This window comes from Arachis ipaensis, chromosome B1 (assembly GCF_059453495.1).
Source record: "Arachis ipaensis isolate K30076 ecotype BB chromosome B1, ASM5945349v1, whole genome shotgun sequence".
NCBI lineage: Eukaryota > Viridiplantae > Streptophyta > Magnoliopsida > Fabales > Fabaceae > Arachis > Arachis ipaensis.
The window spans coordinates 2159070-2180039 of record NC_142436.1 but is presented as its reverse complement, the minus strand read 5'-3'; the positions used below and the strand labels follow the sequence as shown (position 1 = coordinate 2180039).

The following is a 20970-nucleotide window of genomic DNA, read 5'->3' as shown; positions in this document are numbered from 1 at the left end:
TGATTACATGCTTCAGATGAATGATGAATCAATGTTTAAAATTTAGGGTTCACTCCGTAGGACATTTATAGAGGAATCTAGCTATCAGAAAGAGTGTATTAAGTGGTCCAATAATAATTGAAAAAAACAAAACAAGTGGTTTGGATAAACTAATAGAGGGAACTGATCTGACTGCTATGCAGTTTTAGTCTAAGCTTCTAAGGTACTTTAAATCATGCCAATATCAATGAGAAGGTACAAATACAGCTCAAGTGTCAACAGAATTTATTATTTTTAGTCGGTACTTTTAGCCCACAATTTTAAATATTGTTGGCTAACTACTAGTAAAAAATAATAAATTCTGCTAGTCTTCTAACATTACTCCTACGAGAAACATATAGAAGTGGATATAAGCAAGGAAAGCAGTATGCAAAGTTGCTGCAGTTTATAATTGCCGCAAAACAACAAAAAACCTTTTGGCGGACAAACTGCCCCAAAAATCACGTCAAAAAGCTTAGACAGCACTTGTAAATTAGTTAGTCGACATTGAAACTGCCTATGTGGTGTGTTGAAAAATGTTTTTCTTATTATTTTAAATAGTTTATTTTATGGTAGATTTAAAAAACATATACATAAATTGGTGATAAGATTTAGATTTATTGTTTAGATAAAATGACATGCTAGAAATAAACTTTGAAGATTATTTATCATGTATACAGTGCTAAACCCTTAGCAGAACTGTGTATCATGCTAGATTCATGAAAGAGAAACGTCCTTCTTGGCTTCATTCAATGCCAAAACGAAAACATCATCACTAACAACAATTTTCCAGTCTAAATCAACATCCCATTAACGAGGCAATGACAAATTTCCTCTACCTTCTATACAAAAGGTTCTTGATTAATATATTACCGTTCCCATCTCCTTAAATGTTTCCTGTGTTGTTAAGAAAGCTCCTTCCTATTATCTGTTCAAGTGGGGAAGACGCGGTAGAATTGTTGCTTTCGCCGCTTCCAGATGACAACAGATGCTCACAGTGGAGTCACCTAGGTGGCAAATAGTGTGGATATTTGTTTTTCCTGAACTCATCAAACATATGAAACAGTGCAGAAGCAGGGTGCTGGAATGGACCCTTGAACTCAAGGCCAGAGCTAGCACTCCACCTGTTATCTGTAATGGTCACCGTCGCCGAAAGGCCTATGTCAATCTTTTCACTGCAAACAGCAAGAAAATGTGTCAATGTGATTTCGTAAGGTTTTGTCCCCGGTGGATTATTCCACAACCTTTCAACCAAGACAAGACCCTTTCTTTCGCTTTTACCTCCATATAAATAAGCGTCCCTCGATATAGTTTAACTTTAACCTCCCTCGAACGGGGGAGGAAAATACCTATTTGAATAGCGAAAAACTTCTCTACTTGAATGAATCCTGTCATAATACAAGGTTTTAACTACCCTTTTGAACAACGTACGAGAACTCTTCGCTACTCTCGACACTTGAATTGTTTCCCATGTAATTAAATAAGGATGAAAGAACAAATATAGGAAAGGAGTGAGTGATGGGTGGGTTGAAGGTGTTCAACACTGTTCCTATGTGAAATGGAGATAATAATGGCCTTATCTATGTAGTAGTTTTGTGCTTGCTAGCTTATATAAGATAGGAGAACCGCATCCTACAAAGAAAGTCTACTTTGTTCCAACACTATTATTATTTGTTTCTCTTATAAAATCTATTCTCAAAGGAAAAGCATGTTTCTCAATCGTTTCTATGAATAAACTCAAATAATTTGGGATTAATTAGTATTTTATTTACTATTAAATATTCGCTATTAGTCAAGGAGTGTTATCAAATTGGTTCTGATCAATCGATTAAAATTTAATTGGTCAGGATTTGCAACATATAATGACCCAATTTTTAGCACAGCCAAATCATACAACATTCACACAACTCAAACACAAATAATCAAGATTAATTTCGTTACACCCTACCTGATTTTGCTGCTCCTAATTCGGTTAGACTTTCAGGTGGTCCTTAAACACTTTTTCCTCCTAAATCACATCAAGAACAACTTTAAATCCAAAAACTCTCAACTAACCAAATCTCACTCAGCATGTTAGGAAGTGATTTCTAACCTTAGACTTGCTGGAAATTCACGTTTATTAGCCCTCAAGTCAAATTAAGCATGATTCCTAAAGAAGAACATCAAGAAAACACATGTTTAAGCATGTTTCCTTGAAACCGAAGCAAAAGGGAGATGGTGCAGCCAACTCACCTTGATTCCAGTCTTGATAAGTCATATGATTATGTAGAGAAAGAAGAGAGGATCATTTTGGTTGGATTGAAATTTTGATTTGAGTTTTAGTTAAGCAAAAATCAAGCTTTGAAGATTTGGAACTAAGAACTTTTCTCTCTTTTTCTCTCTTGAGAATTTCGGTCACAAAGTGAAAATGAACCAGCCTTGGGGGTTTTGGGGGTGTAGGGTGAGTTGCGATTGGTTGGCTTGGAGGTGGATTAAAATAATATTAAAATATCTCAGGTGTATAACTATTAAAACTAGATGTATCGGAACACTTGTAAAAACATCTCTAAAAATTATTTTCTGAGCTACTAGCATAAATGACACTAATAACATATTATTATGAGAATAGAACATGTATGATGAGGCCTTAGCATTGCTAAAGTCATCAGAGAGTACTGGTGCTAAGCTGCACCAGTAAACTGTGAACCCGATTAAACCGATTTTCTGTTTTTAACTAAAACAGACCAAGTAACCTTATAATATCTTTCAAGCAACTTCTAATACTAATATAATGATAATATTATACTATTATCTTTCTTCTCTCATGAATCGAGTCCAGTTCGTCAAACTGAGCCTATTTACGAAAACTAGAATCAAAACTCCTAACCGATACGGTTCAAAAACTAGATTCTTCGTGATTGCGTTATCGAGCTAGACTCAGAAAAGGTTCTAACTTAAAGATGACATAATGACAATGAGGATTGAGATACTTGGTGATATAGCAGAGGTTCTCCCCTTACTGATCTTCTGGAAAAATCCGTATTTTCAGAAAAGATCCCACGTACTCGAAAATTGGGGTTGTTACACAACATGTTTCCCTCCAAACCTGAACCAAACCAATTTGATTATATTCAAATTGGTTCAGTTCAGTATGGTGAGCATTACTTGTTTAATTTTCTGTTTTTAAAAAAGGAATCTGTAATATGAGTAATTGAGACATGACTCACATTTGGAACATCGAACGCGATTTCTTCAAACTAAAAGCAAGTATTTCTTGTTCTGAGCTAAACGGACATTGACATTGAGAACCAAAATTAATTTTGAGTATCCAAACAGAGAGTTTTTCCTCAAAATTATGTTGGAGTGAATTTCAATGTCTGTTCTGGTTTTCTAACAGAAATTCAAACAAGCTTCATCGGTGAGACCATTTCCAATCGTCATTATCCACATCTTCTGCATCAGAAGTGTTATCACCATGATAATCATCAAATTCCTCATCAAATAGAGGATCAGCACCATCATCTTTGGAAAGGCCCTCATGCTCTAGATCCTCATCTTCATCACTATCCTTCTCATGCTCGCATTCTTCTGATTCGTGCTCAGAGTCTTTAACCTCTTCATCCTCCTCTTCAGAAATCTCTTCTGGATAATCATTCAGCGGATTGTCTTCAGCATTTGAATCATCAGTCTCGTAATCCGAATAATCTGGCCCATCATAATATTCCTCATCATCATTGACTTGGACTAGTGGATAGGAATATGAAGAAGAATCATCAACATTATTTACATCTGTCTCGTCCTTCACAGTATAGAAGTCATAGACATAAGCCTCTTGTTTGGATTGAGCAACCATGTCAGCTTCAATCTCTTCAGCAGCATTAGGAATAAACTCTCTCAGTAAAGGGAGGTAGCTAGACAAGAGTCTCTGATCCTCCAACGACAACTCTTCCTGTTGCACCTCTTTAGAGTTTTCTTCACTATCAACACGAACAATGTCATAGAACTGGCATATTTCTTGTAGTGATTTTTCTTGCTCTGCCGTTTTGCCACCCTTCCTTCTCTTCCATATTTGTTCAAAGCGAGCATCTTTTGCTGAAGACTCTTTTTCTTGTTTAGCTTTTTGCAACAACTGCTCTTGCTTATTATCCATTTTGAAGAAGTTCTTCTTCCTCTGCTCAATTTTCGATTTAGATTCAGATGCACCCCTCGACCCAGGATCCATGAAAGATTGCACAACATCAAAGGCTACTTCAGAGCTGCATATTGTTTCCACATGTTGCATGAAAACCTTCTTGTTACGAAATTCTACTTTTTGGGCAGAATCAGAGATTGACAAATTGCCAAAATCCAAAAGAGGGCGCTTCAATGGCCTCTCATTGATTTCCAGCCAGAAAGCATCAACTGGGGATTGAGAGGGTTTCCGTTTGACCCTAACGACGACGGGCTTCAGTGGCGGTGCAACTGAAGAGCTCTCAGCCATGGTAGCTATGTTCCTGCACAGTCTGTTCCAACAAGTTCAGAGAAGAGTGACTTTCCCCAGAAAGCCTAGTATATGAACTAAAACATGACTAGCTCTATATATTGAACAAGTTTTGGCACTTAATGAGTAACTTCAGAGGCATAACCCGTGGTGAGAATAAAATTCAGCAGCAATATAATACAATACAAGTAATAACAGCCACCAGTCCACCACCCTTCCCAAACCAAAAAGTTATATTATAGTATTGCTAGAAAAGATCTGCATGCAATAATCAAAGTGAAAACTAAATCTTAAATCCAAATTAAACTTATAGTTCAATTACCGGAAAAAAAGGAAAAAGAGAACATTGTTCAATTCCATCCAAACTAAAGCAAGTTAAATTATTCATAAAAGTTTCAAAGTAATAAATTTCCAGCAAGTAAAACTGAAGGGTGAAGACATTTTACCAAGTTCCCATAACGCAATTGTATTCTCATAATCCAATTGTATGAGATCAGAAATTTTAAGGTCATATATGCAGAACTACTACTTTATTTAAAGCTAAATATAGTATAGCACATAGCACGCAACGTATTAAGGCTAGCAATCAGTTCAGCAAGAACTGTTTAGCTTCTTTTGAAAGTTGATCTATATAATTGAGTTGGAATATGCTTAACTCCAGCGCATATTCTAGTTGATGGTGACAAACAACATTTAAGCGGCAAGCTGGAAAACCAGTTACATTTGCTCAAAACCAGAGACTAAACCATATTTCACACTAAGAGAAGAGTAATGCATACCAACATTCTTTGGAGACTATTGAACATGTCACTACCAAAATTTTCTGAATACTACTACACTCCTTGCCTTAAACAATATACAACGAAAATGGGCACAAATCATTTGTTTGTTTTAGCTATATAATGTCTATAGTTGTATCAAGGTTTTGAGTTTATTCTAAAATAAGGGGCAAATCAAAGAGACATTCTATCAAACAGGTTGTGAGCAATTTTGTGAACTCTAAAATATGATATCCTGAATAACCTAAATCATAGGAGTAAAGCATTTTTGTCAACCCTATTTGAATGAGTTGAATTTAAACACGCATGGCACATAGTTGCCATTGTCAACTTTATCTAGCAACTAGCTTTCTTCAGGAAAAAAAAAAGCAAAAAGAAAAATAATACCAGAGTAGTTGTGTTCGACAAGAAGATCCAACTCAAGCTCAATCTCTCTCTAACTCTTCGTATTGACGGACCTGGCAAAAATTAGGAATTAGGGAATTGATACATTGCGTTTCGGTTATTAGGAATTATGGGATTTTGCTTTGATTACGGTTTGGTACTTTGGTGGCAGAACTCACGAGACGGAGAGACCACGGAGCTTGAGGCGCGGTGAATTGTGGACGGCGGAACTCCAGGCGCGGTTAATCGAGGACGGCGGAGCAAGAGCTTTAGGCGCTGAGAATTGTGGACGCTGTGTGGGAGAAGAGAAGAGTGACGAGTGATGAGTAATGGGTGATGGAATGGAGAATTGAGGCGCTGTGAACGGTGAATGAGAGAGTGATTCAGGGTTTCGGAGTAGCGGGTGACGGAGGAGGTGGACCCCGGAGTGGGGAAAATGCTGATAGGAAACGGTGACGGCGAAGAAGTGGGGAGAGGGGGCGGGTTTTGTACTTTTGTTTGTTGTTTGGTTAAATTAGTAATTTTATAGCAGAATACAAGCATAAATTAGTATTTTTATAAACGGTTTTTCTAAGTAGATAAATAATGGGTTTTAAAATTGGTCCAATAAAATAAAAAAATACTCCACCTCAATTTATTTTTTAAATTCTAACATTAAGATAATTATTTGCACACCTAATGAATTGAACATCTAATTATTGTTAACTGTGCATAAGTAAACTGAATCAAAAAGAATAATCATTCAATTAATAATCAACATAACCATCTGCATACCTATTGAATTGAACATCAGGCATATGTTACTAGTAACTACTTAACCAGCCGCATAAGTATTAGACTAACCATTTGCATACTAGTGAACTGAACATCTGACTTATTATCCATTGATGACTAGGTGCGAATGAGAGGAATTGTCGTTGGTGAATGACGATGGAACATGACAAAGTTATTCATTCAAATTGGACTCCATTTACGTGCATGTGACGGTTATGCACGTATGAAAATGTAGGAAGACGCTGGACATCTACCGCACACGGTGAGGCTGCGATGGGGCCTGCACGGTTGGCGATAGGTGGGCAGTGGAAAGGAGGATGCACGGGCTTGAAGATGGCACAAGATCAAAATACTACGTTCAAGGTCATGAATCAAGAGTTTGTCAAGTTAGATCGCTTTGGCGGAACAAACTTTAACCGTTGAAAGGACAAGATGATGTTCCATCTTTCGGTTCTCAATCTTGCATATGTGATTGACCCAAAGACTACACCAATTGCCGATGCCACTGAAAATGTCACACCAGAAGAGAAAGAAAAGATTGTTCAATTGAAAAAAAAATGTGATGAAGATACTTTCGTATGTCGAGGTCATATTCTCAACACTTTATCCGACGGACTCTATGATCTCTACATGTCAATTCAATTACCATTGGAGATTTGGAAGTTTTTGGAAGAAAAGTACAATATCGAACGACAAGGAACAGATAAGTTTATTATGATGAAATATTTTGAATTTATTATGAATGATACTATGCCTGTCTTGGATCAAATTCATGAATTACAAATCCTTGTAAGTAAACTTCGTGATCTACAAGTGGTGATTCTTGAATCATTACAAGTTGGAGCAATTATTTCAAAATTGCCTTCATCTTGGAATGGTTATAAGAAGAAACTTTTACATCTTGGTGAGGACTTCACAATTGAGAAATTACTAAGGCATATACGTATAGAGGAGGAAACTCGAAAATGTGATGCTATGTATCTTTTTCAAAGTTCAAAAGTGAATCATATTGGTGAAAACAACACCAATAAAAAGAAAAGAAAGTTTTCTAAAGATTTAAAGCAAGATAAGAAGAGACAAAGAGAGTGCTATCACTGTCAAAAGAAAGGACACTACATCAAAGAATGTAAACTTCTGAAAAAGGAAGCACCAAAAACCAACTTAGTAGAAGAGAAGGATCTAATTACTATGATTGCAGAAAAAGTACAAAATATGCATATTGGCATGGTTTCAGGGTTAGATTCTAGGACTACTGTTCACGTTTGTAATGATTGCAACCAATTTAAAACATATGAAGAAGTGAACAATAGAGAAGTTTTGATGGGCAATGGCAACTCAGCCAAAGTTTGTGGTCAAGAAACTGTGGAATTGAATTTTATATCTGGAAAGAAATTAAGTTTAATAAATATACTTTATGTTCCAGATTTGAGAAAAAAATTAGTTTCTGCTAGTCTCTTGTGTAAGAAAGGATTCAAAGTTGTAATGGAATCCGATAAAATGGTCTTGCTTAAGAATGATGTATTCATAGGAAAATGATATTGTACTGAAGGCATGTATAAATTTGGTATTAATAAAGTGAAATTTTTCTTATATGTTGTTGATTCTTGTGATTTATGGCATAGTAGATTAGCACATTTAAATTACAAATCCATTGAATATATGCATAAAAATAACTATACTGATTTTAGTAACAAAGATTTTAATAGAAAATGTGATATTTGCATACAATCCAAAATTACTAAGAAACATTTTCCTAAAGTTGAAAGAAATACACATTTACTAGAATTGATTCATAGTGATATTTGTGAATTAAATGACAATATTACTAGAGGAGGAAAAAGATATTTTATAACCTTTATTGATGATTGTTCTAGATTTACTTATGTGTATTTGCTTAGAAATAAAGATGAAGCTTTTGAATTATTTAAAAAAATATAAAATAGAAGTAGAAAATATGTATGATAAGAAAATAAAAGTTTTTTTGCTCTATATACTCCGCAACAAAATAGTTTGGTAGAAAGAAAAAACCGTACCTTAGTGGATATAGTTAATTCAATGTTATTAAATGCAAAATTGCCTTATAATTTGTGGGGTGAAGCATTATTGACATCATATCATATCCATAATAGGATAGCATCAAGACATAGAAAGGTTTCTCCTTGTGAAATTTAGAAAGAAAGAAAACCTAATTTGAATTATCTTAAAGTGTGGGGGTGTTTAGCCTTTTATCGAGTTCCAGATCAAAAGAGAATCAAATTGGGGCCAAGAGCCATAAAATGCACTTTTATAGGATATGCTCAAAATTCTAAAGCATATAGAATATTAGACTTAGTGTCTAATGTAGTTGTTGAATCAAGAGAGGTAGAATTTATTGAAAATAAATTTATCAATGATTCAACTTCTAATTCAGAATATTCCCAAAATAATACAAATATTCCACGAGAAATAGATAATCAAAATAATAAACGTCTAAGCGACAAAGAGTTTATTGAACCAAGAAAAAGATTGAGAGTAAGAAAAGAAAAGGACTTGAATCCATATTTTATTTCTTCTCAAACTATCACCTTTTTGGTAGAAGGAACTAGGGATTCTATGACAAACAAAATTCCTATTGTGATGAATATAGAGGGTGTGTTCAAAGAGGCTATGGCTTAAAGGGATTCTGCTTTTTGGAAAGAAGCAATAAATGATGAAATAGACTCAATATTATCAAATAATACTTGGGTCTTGTTTGATTTGCCTCCAGGATCAAAGCCTATAAGATGTAAGTGGGTATTTAGAAGAAAGTATAACACTGATAGTGCATTACAAACCTTTAAAGTAAGATTAGTAGCCAAGGGGTTTAGACAACAAGAATGTCTAGACTATTTCGATACCTACGCACATGTGACAAGAATGACTTCTATTAGGACTCTTATAGCATTAGCATCCATTCACAAGCTTTATATACATCAAATGGATGTTAAAACAACTTTTCTAAATGGAGATCTTAATGAAGAAATTTATATGGAGCAACCGAAAGGCTATGTGCTACTCGAAAATGAAAAGAAAGTTTGTATGGGCTAAAACAAGCGCTTAAATAATGGCATGAGAAGTTTGATTCAGTGGTGTTATCAAATGACTTCTCACATAATAGTGTGGATAAATGTATTTACTCAAAATTTACTAAAAATGATGGAGTAATCATTTGTTTATATATTGATGATATGTTAATCATCGGAACAAATTTAAAAGGAATTCGTATAACAAAGGAGTATCTAACTTCTAAATTCAAGATGAAGGATTTAAATGAAGTTGATACAATATTAGGCATAAAGGTGTAAAAGAATGAATTTGGCTTTACTTTAAGTCAATCTCATTATATCAAAAAGGTATTGAAAAAATTTGATCATCTCACAATTAAAGAATCCAATATGTCCTATGATCCTAATCTTAAATTAGAAGGAAATATAGGAAGACCTATAGCACAATTAGAATATGCTAGTGCTATAGGAAATTTAATGTATGCAATGCATTGTAATAGACCTGATATAACATTTACGGTGTGCAAATTATTAAGGTTTATAGGAAAGCTTAGCAATCAACATTGGAAAGTTATAACAAGAGTTCTTGGTTATCTCAAGAAAACCATAAACTTGGGATTACATTATAGTGATTATCCCGCAGTTTTAGAAGGTTATTCTGACGCAAGTTAGATTACAAATCTTAGTGATAACAAATTCACTTCTGGATGGATTTTCACCATAGGTGATGGAGCAATAAGTTGGGTCTCAAAGAAACAAATATGTATTACACATTTTACTATGGTGGCTGAGTTTGTAGCTTTATCAGCCGCAGGTAAAGAAGCGAAATGGTTAAGAAATTTGTTATATGATATAAAGTTGTGGCCACAGCAGACGACAACCATTTCAATCTTCTGTGATAGTGAATCAACCATGTCTCGAGCATATAATAAGGTTTATAATGGAAAGTCTAGACATATAAGTTTGAGACATGAGTTTGTGAGGCAACTAATAGATGAATTATCATCACCTATGTAAGATCTCAACGAAATTTAGCAGACCCTTTGACTAAAGATTTGTTAAGGGATAAAATCAAAGAGACTACTGCTAAAATGGGATTAAAACCTATTATTGCTAAATGATGAGAATCCAACCTTATTCTAGTAGACCACTAGTTTCAAGGTTTAATGGGTAACAAGAAGTTATTTAGCAATTGGAACACTAAAGTATAGGATTTAGTGCTATTTACAATAAATTAGGAGGGTGAGTTAAAACTTTTAATGGAATGATAATATTATTTATCAAAAGATTTCACCTATATGAATATAGGAGTGGTGTGGCTCTAATCGAGAATTTTTAGAGGTTTTATTCTCGTAAATATTCATGAAACCAGGATGAGTACAAGGCCATATAAGTGCTTAAAATTATAAACTCTTGAACTTTGAGGTATAAATAATGTGTGTGATTTTTGGTACTAACATATGGAGTATAGGTTCAATCGATTAGATACCTATTACTTCGTTAGAACTTTAAAATTTACACTAAAAGAATGTTTAATTTTAGTGACACATTCTTTATGCATATACTTGTATAATATTTAAATTTTGTAAATAGTAGGGGATTGAAAAGTATTTACAAATTAATATATTAATATTAAATATATACGGTTGAATAATTACCGTTTACGGTTTAATTCTTTCTCTAACGGTTGTGTACCTACATGAAGAGAAAGTATTGGGAACCAATACTGATGGTGTACAATATGTACAATGGATTTAAAAATAAAATAAAATTATAATTAAAAATTAGTTCATTAATTAATTATTTAATTTCAACTTTTAAAATTTAAAAATTAAGATAGCATTTAAACCCATTCACACTACGTACAGTTATTTCTAATTTTACCGTAACCTCCAATACACGTCCAAAACTCACCGTCATCTTCTCCGGTCCTCACCTCGCGTCACTGAATTCCTTGTTGGCCATACCGACGCCGCTGCATCCTCCCACCGACACCATCCTCACATCCGCCGGTCAGTCTGACGCGCCTTGCCCTCCGACGCTCAGCCTAACATTGCTGCCGCTATTTTCGTGCCTCTCTTTCGAATAGGCTTCGCTTTCTCCCATTCCTTCAAGCCTCTTCTCACCGATGATATCACCATGCTCTTCTTCTTCGAATCCAAGTATAGTTAGCTTCTTTCATGATTTGAGCCCTATGCTTTACAACAATGTCGCTTTCGTCATGACTAGTCCTTCAAAACTATGTTTCACCACAATAGTTGTTTCTTTTGTTTATTCATCTTCTTCTTCTATTTTAATGGTCAATTTAAGATGGTCATTTTAGTAGGTATACGAATGGTTATTTTAATTTTTATGTAGATGATTATTTTGATTGGATTTGATTTAGTTATATATAAGTAAAATATGTTAGATGTTCAATTTATTAGGTATATGAATAATTATTTTTATCCTTAAATGGATGGTTATTTTTATTAAGGGTGAGTGACGTGTGGCAAGTCAAGTAGTAACGGTGAAATGGGATGATTATTGATGAAGGTGGGGTGGTCGCCAGTTGAAAAAGAAGAGAGTATTGGATGATTTCATATGGTTATTTTTTTGAAATAACTAATTGAATTTTTTAAAAATTTGAAATTTGAAATTGGAGGTGAAATAACTAAATGAGAGTTTTTGAATTTATTATTTATCTCTATAACTAACCCATTGTACACATTGTCAAGATTCTTCATTGGCTCCCACTCCTTAGTGGAATTCTTTTATGAATGCTTGTTAGTGTATGTTAACGGTACTTTGTGCCTATTCAAGGAATAATCAAAAGTCACATCTATTCATTATGTAACTATTCAATGAATAACCAAAGATTACATCTGTTCATAAGTTACGTGTGACTTTTGATTCTCATACATGCAGCATAAATATATATATGAGTTACCCATTGATCAACATAGTATGTAACAAAATAATAACAAGTACTAAGTGTACATTTGATTTTAACTACTGAGAGTTTTCTTTGTTCAAGAGAGTTAAGAATTTCTTATTATTGCTAACTAAGAAATTCTTTGGTTTCATTGTATTCTAAAAGAGTATTGTCATCAACCCTATAGCAACTAAGTGTGAGAACAAATATCTCTCTAAAAAAAACGATCTAATTGTGCCTTAAAACCACTACACAAATATAAGATTTTGTCATCTTACCATCTTCGTATACCCAACATAAAATACAAAAAGTAAGTCGAAGGGGATCAATTTTGCATGGTTCATTCCTCCTACATATGGCATGAATTCTAAAGATCATTTTAGATACATTCATAAAAGGATATCATTATTACTATTTGGTTAAATCACTTTATCTACACAGTCGTAGGTTATTGTACATATATCCTAAACCCTAAAAGAATTTGAATTGTTACAGTGTATGATGGATGATAGTATCTAGCTTTGGATATCTCATCATAGATCATCATAAATAAATGTAACATGGACCATTCTATTGAGGTTTGTGTGATTTTGACATCAGCTTTTGCTTGGACAAGACCTCAGCAATAAGTTGGCGACCAAATAAGTGTGAATTCTTGAGGATTAGGTTCCTTGTTGATGAATCAAGCACGTAGCCTTGACCTGGCATCCATTGCAGCAAGTGTAGAAGCAAGTCCTTCTTTTCAGGATGACCTAAATACCGCGATATAGCCATCTGAAATAAATCCTGTACAAGAAAAATATATGATTGGTTTTGGAGTAAAAGTTGAAACAATGAGTTAATACTTAAATTTATCCCTGAAAGATAATCCGTTTTTCAAATTGGTTTTCGAGAGATTTTTTAGTTATATTAGTCTTTGAAAGATATACTCGAAAGACAAATCAATAAGTGTTGTGTGGCATGATGACATAACAGGTTAATTTCATGTGTCACAAAATGATTGGTTGTATCTTAACATGACATGGATGTAGTTGGCCACAAATTAAATCACGGATATAAACCCATAAATAAATTGACATTTCGATGATGATATTTGAATTTGATATACCTGATCAATCTTGTAGCCACTATCTTGGAGGGTCTTCATAACATCATTCATCAAGTTGATGTTACCAGACTTCAGAAATGCACATGCAAATTTTCTGATGGCAGCGCGAGAAATGTAGGTTGCATTATCCTGAAGTGAATAAGGCTTGTCAGACAAAATTGCTATACTACAAGAAAATTTAAGATTTGTGTGTTCCCAAAATCTGGTATAACTATACCTTGACTACCACATAGGCATCTTTCAAAAGATTTCCTGCTAGCAGAATGTGTAGAATCTTCTCATGAGTTGCCTTGCACATCGTTCTCTTGCTATACTTCAACATATTATAAACGGAAAATGCCTCAACATAAGCTTTGATTCGACCAAGGTGATATATTAGAGTAGAACAGAGTTCCTACAAAAAAAAAGGAAGGCGTTATATGGTAGAGCCTGTTTCTTTTTTTTAATGTTAAACTTCATCTTCAGAAACTCTTTCCTTCTCCCTGTTATTCATATTGACATTTTGGTAGAATAATAAACTTGTACACATAAATCTATTTGGGCAAGACAGCAGAAACATACAATAGGTCTATGCTACAAAAATGTGAAATTTGGCCGACAAGGATGCAAATATCATAGATGTGGGTTTATATTAGAAAAGATTTTATTGTAAAAATTGAAATGATAGATTTAAACTGACTAAAAGACAAGTTCAATCATACACAGATTACAAAATACATACCTCTGCTGGTTGATAGCCTTTACTAATCATGTCTTCCATTGTTCGAAAAGCTAATGGATACATCTTTTCCCTACAGAAATATTTGATTAGTATATTGAAGGTTTTGTAGTCAGGACTGATTGCCATTTTATCCATTTTTCTTAGTGTTTCCATTACGCTTTCCATTTCACCAGCTCTGCAGAAAGCACAGAGCATTGAATTCAAAATAACTATGTCGTATTTGTCCGAGGTTGCTTCAAAATCATTTGCCAACTGCTTTGCCTCCCGAAAAAGCTTGGCTCGGCAATATGCTGATATCATGATACTGTGCGCATAGCCATCTACATAACGAAATTAAATCAGTAAATTGCTAGGATATGGAAAAAATAGTTATTAAAGCTGAAGCTAAACATGAAAAAGGAAAACAGCTCAGCTATGAGTTGTAAAACAATATATGTATCATATGTATTTCCAGAATTTCAAAATATTTCTAGATGTCTTATTGATCTATGTTGCATATGTATCTGTGTACAGTTTTTGGTCCCTAAAAACCCATGGCACTAGTTAATCTAATGCTAAATACATCTTTCTGTTAACGAGAAAGTCCACAAAAAAACTTACCAGATTTGACATTGTTTTTAATCATTTCATCAAAAGTTAGTTTAGCTTCTTCAAATTGTCCTGCCTTAGCTAGGCCGTCCATCAATATACAGTATGGCATCTATGTATAAATTTAGATTGATTAGTCAAATAAGTCAAGATAGAAGAAAGAACAAAAATTTAAAAGTATATATAAATTAATCCTGTGAAACAATGATAAATTTTAGTCATCGACAAAGTAATATAATTAATTAATGATAAACTGTATAAAATAATTTAGTAATGTGTCAGAGTCAAATAAAGCAAACAGCTCCCTGTTTTAAGTTCGAAAGTCTTTTTTACCTCATCTTCAGCATAGCCCAAAGATTTTAGTTCAGCTAATGATTCTCTGGACTTCTCAAACAATCCTCCTTTAACATAAACCTTTAGTAAGGTTGTCAAAATGACCTGCATTTCTTTTTTATATTGGCATTAGTCATTCATATTTATTGAATTCTTTATTTTCAGCAGAATATTAAAAAGCAACATATAGAAAACAAATATAAGATTTTGTTTGCAATAAAAATATAAAACAGAAAATAGAAACACCAATGTGGCAAACATACATCTCATCAAGACGCGTAACAAACCTTGTTTGGTACTAACCCTTCAGATTTCATCTGTTTAACCAGCATATCAGCTTTTTTGTAGTTTCCACATGCTGAATACGCGTTGAGCAAAGAGCTATAATGATAGACATTTGGAGCTTGACCTTCATTCTTCATCTTGTTAAAATAGTATTCTGCTTCTTCCAATTTACTATTGGAAGCACACACTGCTAGAATTGCCCCGTAAATTACTCCATCCATCTGCAGTTCATTGTGTTGCAATTCCTGAATTAGCTCCAGTGCTTTAGGATATCTGTCATTAACTTTAATGCAACCTGAAAGAAGCTAAGGATGATAACAATACAATTAGATCCAATAAAAGAAGAAAAAGAAGATATATAATGTAAAGTTAGGATTGGTATATGTTCCGACATGAACTCCAAAAGAATAAGAGTCAAGAGTTCTGGAGGAGAATCAATAAGATATTACTAAGGATTGGGTTGTTGACGGTGCTCTCCTTTTACATAACCTATGAATGATATATAGTTCATTGTTTTCCAAACAATATTTCTCTCATATGATTTATAATCACATACCGTGCTATATGTAACAACATCAGGGACTAGACCATCTTCTTTCATCTGCTGGAACAGTTTCAGAGAAGTATCGAGCTTGCCCTTCCTGACCAGAAAACTAAGAACAGAGTTACACACATAGACATTGCTCTTGATTGATACATCTTGAATGCTGCTGTACAGCTGCAACATCTTAGCCACATCGAATTTACTTGCCATGAACCTCATATAATGAGAGTAAGATGATGCATCAAGCTTGTCATTTTCTTGCATCCATGAAAATAGCTGCAAATGCATATAGTAAAATCATACAATCTACAAGTTAATTCCGAAACTAAACAAATATATCCAGGGAAATAGGATTTACAAGCACCTGAGATGCGTGTTCGGATATGTTTGCATTGCCGAAGTGGTGCAAAATGGCATTTAGGTCCTTAACTGTCAAAATTTCTCCTACCCTGTGGTGAAATAGAAATTTTCACAGAATGAAAAAATAGTCATGTACATGAAAAACTCAAATCCCAGTCTAAGCACTGATACTTCAAAATAGTTGTCATAAGCTACTTTCAGGAGTTCTTTTAATGTGGAATTCTATAACAATAATCATGTAAATGCATGTTAGTAAGTATATGCATTTAAATAACAAACTTCTATTATTTTTATTTTATGAAATTATTGTATATTTGTTATCCTAATGCATAGGGCATTTATTCAAGAAGGTAATTCCTAACTAAAACTGTTTAATAACGAACTAACTAACTTTCTAAGGATGACAGGTGACAGTAACTGTATAGAGAGAGAACCTTGCAAGAGCAGAGGGCAAATGAGAAGCTTGCTGAATTTCAAGTTTGGCGGAATTTCTTGCGGAGAAGGAATTGTTGGAATCCTTTCGAATTTTCATTACTCGGATGGAGCTAGAGCTTTGACTATGAGGTGGTGGAGTGGTGGTGGAAGTGGTGGTGGTGGTGGTGGAAGTGGTGGCTCTTGGTGGTGGTGTTAATGGGCGAAACGCTAACCCGGATTGGGAAGGAAAAGGAAGAACCACCGATGATGATAATGAAAATATCTGAATCTCCATAGCTGTTAGCGTAGCAGCATTCAGGTGTGCCTGCCAACTGTTTGAGAAAAATGCCCAAAGAACCGTTGGAATTAGAGGACAGTGTATTTGTTCATTGGGCTTATCAAGTCCTCAATGCTCAACCAAGTCATAAGCATGCTTGGTTGATTTGTTTTGTGTCTGTTTTTTTGGGCTTCCCTGTGTGTGGGCTTGGCCCACCCTGCTCCTTGTAGTTTGTTTTTTATCAAATAGATTGGACTGGCTCCAATCCTAAGCACTACAAACACACTATTTACTATTTAGTCTAGCCGAGTCTCATATCCGGATATACTTGTTGAAAAAGAATGGGGCTAATATTCACGTTAGTTTTTGTAGTTCTTTTTTTGAAGACTAGTTTTTGTAGTTATATTATATACGATATAAGATATATTTTAAGAATTTAATTTTGGGAAATGCTAGTTGTACAATATTAACAGCATAAATGATTATCCAAAAAACGAATACAATTAAATGACACTGTCGGTGTATCAAAATTGAACTCATTTTTTAATAGACAAAATATATTTTTTGTTCTTATACGACCTTACACTTCATTCTAAGTAAATTCTTAATGATCATTTCAACAACCATACACTATATGGACTTCTGGGGCAAAAAATTGAGGAGAAGCACTTGATCTTGAAAGTCAGTAAAATAACAAGGATAAAGAATCAGTTGAAAAAATCATATAAAAAGGAATGACATCATCAATTTTGAGAGTGGCAAAATTACTCTCCTATACTTTATTATTCAAATTCACAAATTCGTGTTACTCAATTTCGGTTTGATTCCAATTTCCAACATCCATAAATACAAGGATGTCTATATTAGACCTCTTCATGAATAATTTTACTTCTTTTTGTCCAGAAGATACAAAGCTAAAATCAAACAAAGTTGAGCCACAAGGCTAAGGAGAAAACACAAGAAGCTAAGATTCAAGCAGAAGAGCATCAATGTTTCTTTTTCCTTCAGGGCCTTTGGTATACCATGATTTTACATAGTCTCCATAAACAATACCCCGGTATTTGGCTGGCGATGATTCATCTATCAGTTCAGAAGCTGGGGAGATCCTAACCGTCTTCGCTGGATCATGAAATGTTGCCACTGATAGTCTTGCGCGATCAGGATTTGTAATTGCCCTATGCACGCAGCTCTTGTACTTCCCATTTGTTATGATCTGGAACAGAGAATTTTATATTAGGCAGGTTGCGCCAAATTTATATTTTCTTATTGAAACTAACCAGCATTTTCCACAGCCTTAATTTCACAAGTGAATGATTTATCAAGAGAACATAGATAAATCACACATATCATAAGAATCCACTATTAAGATGTCACATTGTAGAAGATGGAATATCATACAATGTTATGATTTCAAGAAGAATATAACACAATCAAAATTGTAAATTGTGAATGAAAAATACATCATCTAAACTCAATATTCATGATAGTTTGTCAACCGTAGTTTTACCAAATGAAAAAGCCACCTTTTTTCACTTCTATAATTTTATTCATACCAAGATTTATGACCCAAAAACATCTTCACCAGCAAGGCAGCAACCCAAGCAACCTAACTTTAGTTTTGTCAAACAAGTTATTCGTAATAGATTCAACACAAAACAGTTTCCAGACCCCTAACCTCAGTTTAAAATATCTATGTCATAATGCACACATGCTAAGAAGTACATACCCATTTCCTAGAACATGCAAGAAACTAAAGAAGAGAGATATTATTAGATAGGTAGTGTCTACCTGATGATCATCTATTGGACATTCTATTCAATCTTAGAGTCATATTGATGCAATTTTGTCATTAGCCACACTATTCTACACAAATTGAATGTTGAATCACATATCTATATATATGAAAGAAAAGGAATGAAGAGCAGCATCCGAATTTTTGCCAAAACAATTAGTTATTATCTTAACAAATTCTAGCACTCTAGCAAAAGATTTTAGCTAAATAGCACTAAGCTATGAAGTATTCCTATAGAGAGTTGTTTTGTTACCTCAGTTTGGTCACCCAAGATAACAAGAATAGCATCTTCCAAAGGCTCCACAGTGACCCAACTCTCGCTATCACCACAACAATTCTTGAGAGCTTGGAGTCCACCCACTTGGTCTTGGATCAAGAGCGTAATGAAACCCATATCAGAGTGCGATTGCAACCCAAGGGTAAGTTCTGGTTGTGGGCATGGAGGGTAATAGCTTATGGTAATGTTCTGGTACAGCTCACCCGCAGCATCCTCAATACACGATGGTCTCAACCCAAGGCTCTCTGAAATCAAAGCCATTAACTTTTGCGCCAAATTCTTCATCTCATCCCCGTACTTCGCAACTGTCTCCCTGTAACCGGATGGAAACTCCGGCCACTTATTTGGATTCCGACGAGAGAGAGGAAATGTGTGGTGGTCAAAGTAGTCCCTCCAATCGAGCACCTGCATTAGGTAGCATTAGATACTTAGATATAAAACCATTCATGTACCTATAAGGTATTATTCAAAATGTTAGCTAGATGGTAGTTAACAATAATTAGTTAACAGTGAACTCAAGGTAGCTAAGCCTACTCGCTCCTAATAGATTTTCCAGCTTATGAGACTTTGTACACAAGCTAACATCAGTTTGATAATTTCTTCAAATTCTCTTTCTCTACCTTCAGTTTTCACTCTTCATTTGCAAGTTCTGATATCAGCTTGATACATAGTATACTGTTAGAACATAGAATTTAATTTTGATGCAATGTTAAAACAATTTTGACCGTGCATCCAATTATATATAGACATATCAGCGAAATTAATTGCATTGATGTGATTGGAAGACTTTGTAAAACTCAACACATCAAAATCAAGCTCTTAGAACATATTGAGAGTCGATCCTCTTAATTTTTTCCCTCAATTGTTTTGTAAGTGTGATCACTCACAATTCAATATCTGGTCTTGATCCCACTTAAAAGAGTATATGGCGAGAGATCATACTTGATCAAACAATTGATAAGAAAATATTGAGAGGATCCATTCCCTGTAGAATCAAGTGATCTAGGGTTCAATACTTATTATCATATTGTTCCTAAATAAAACGGAAGCTAAATTACACTATTCTCTCAAACATATACGCAGGTTTTAAATAAAAAATTAGAAAGCATCAAAATATGGTTCTAACCTGATCGGCGTCATCGTGGTTGACGAGCATGCGGCTGCCGTAACCCTCCGACGCGGCGGCGCCGGGGGAGCAGCAGTAACGGAGCTTGTCCGGCATGGAGAGATCGTTGAAGAATGAGAGACCAGCATGGCGGATGTGGTGGAGGAGGGAGGTAGGGACGCCGTGGTTGATGACGTGGAAGGCGCCCCAGTCGCGACAGGCGCGTGCAATGGAAACGCGGGTTGATTGTATGCGGGTCGGGTCGAAGCCGGATAAATCGATGATGGGAATGTGTTGTGTTTGGGGCGGGTGAGAGGGGAGAACGGGTCGGGTTTGAGGAGGTTGGATGTATTGGGGTGGGACTTGAGAGAGACCCGATTGTGTGAGGGATTGAACTCTTCTTACTGCTTCTTCGCCCTCTGCTACTTCCATTTTTTGGATCGCATTCACATACGAAAGACGAAAGACGAAAGAAGAACGAATTGGACGACAAAGGTGGCAAATGGATAATTTTTTTTTTTGAGTATATACCATTTTTGTCCTCAAAAAATTTTAAACAGGACACTTTAGTCCTAACTAAAATTAATTATTCGATTGGTCCCTAACAATTAATTTCGTCAATCACTTAAGTCCTTTATTCGGTTATTCCGTTAATTCTAACGGAGGATAAAATAGTCCCTGACAACTCTAACAGGGGACAAAATAGTTCCCGATCTCCTCTGTTCGAAAACGACACTGTTCTCTCCCAATTTCTATCATATCTCGCATAAAACTAATAGTCTAATACTGTAACTTCAAACTATACAATGCACACT

The 20970-nt window shown here is 34.7% G+C and overlaps 3 protein-coding genes across 6 annotated transcripts; all 3 read right to left on the bottom strand.

The window, feature by feature from the left end:
- Positions 1-3225: 3225 nt before the first annotated feature.
- RDM4 (RNA-directed DNA methylation 4) lies at positions 3226-6167 on the bottom strand. Of its 4 annotated transcripts, none has more exons than XM_016341700.3 (3): positions 5820-6167; positions 5644-5714; positions 3226-4499 (listed from the first exon to the last, which is right to left on the bottom strand). In XM_016341700.3, exon 3 carries the CDS (start codon positions 4475-4477, stop codon positions 3410-3412), a length of 1068 nt encoding a protein of 355 aa, XP_016197186.1. In that variant the 5' UTR covers positions 4478-4499; positions 5644-5714; positions 5820-6167; the 3' UTR covers positions 3226-3409. The 4 variants fall into 4 exon arrangements, with proteins under 4 accessions (XP_016197186.1, XP_016197042.1, XP_016197115.1 ...); XM_016341556.3 differs by having other exon boundaries at positions 5802-6165; XM_016341629.3 differs by having other exon boundaries at positions 5792-6121.
- A 6561-nt stretch (positions 6168-12728) lies between these two features.
- EMB3103 (Pentatricopeptide repeat (PPR) superfamily protein) lies at positions 12729-17126 on the bottom strand. The gene is made up of 10 exons (XM_016341823.3): positions 16725-17126; positions 16295-16379; positions 15943-16206; positions 15389-15691; positions 15102-15206; positions 14781-14880; positions 14181-14500; positions 13677-13853; positions 13460-13588; positions 12729-13137 (listed from the first exon to the last, which is right to left on the bottom strand). Exons 1-10 carry the CDS (start codon positions 16997-16999, stop codon positions 12922-12924), a joined length of 1974 nt encoding a protein of 657 aa, XP_016197309.1. The 5' UTR covers positions 17000-17126; the 3' UTR covers positions 12729-12921.
- A 590-nt stretch (positions 17127-17716) lies between these two features.
- Positions 17717-20660, bottom strand: LOC107638567 (2-oxoglutarate (2OG) and Fe(II)-dependent oxygenase superfamily protein). Its single transcript, XM_016341936.3, has 3 exons — positions 20177-20660; positions 19027-19455; positions 17717-18194 (listed from the first exon to the last, which is right to left on the bottom strand). The coding sequence occupies exons 1-3, from the start codon at positions 20585-20587 to the stop codon at positions 17946-17948; spliced, it is 1089 nt and encodes a 362-aa protein (XP_016197422.1). The 5' UTR covers positions 20588-20660; the 3' UTR covers positions 17717-17945.
- Between the last annotated feature and the right edge of the window lie 310 nt (positions 20661-20970).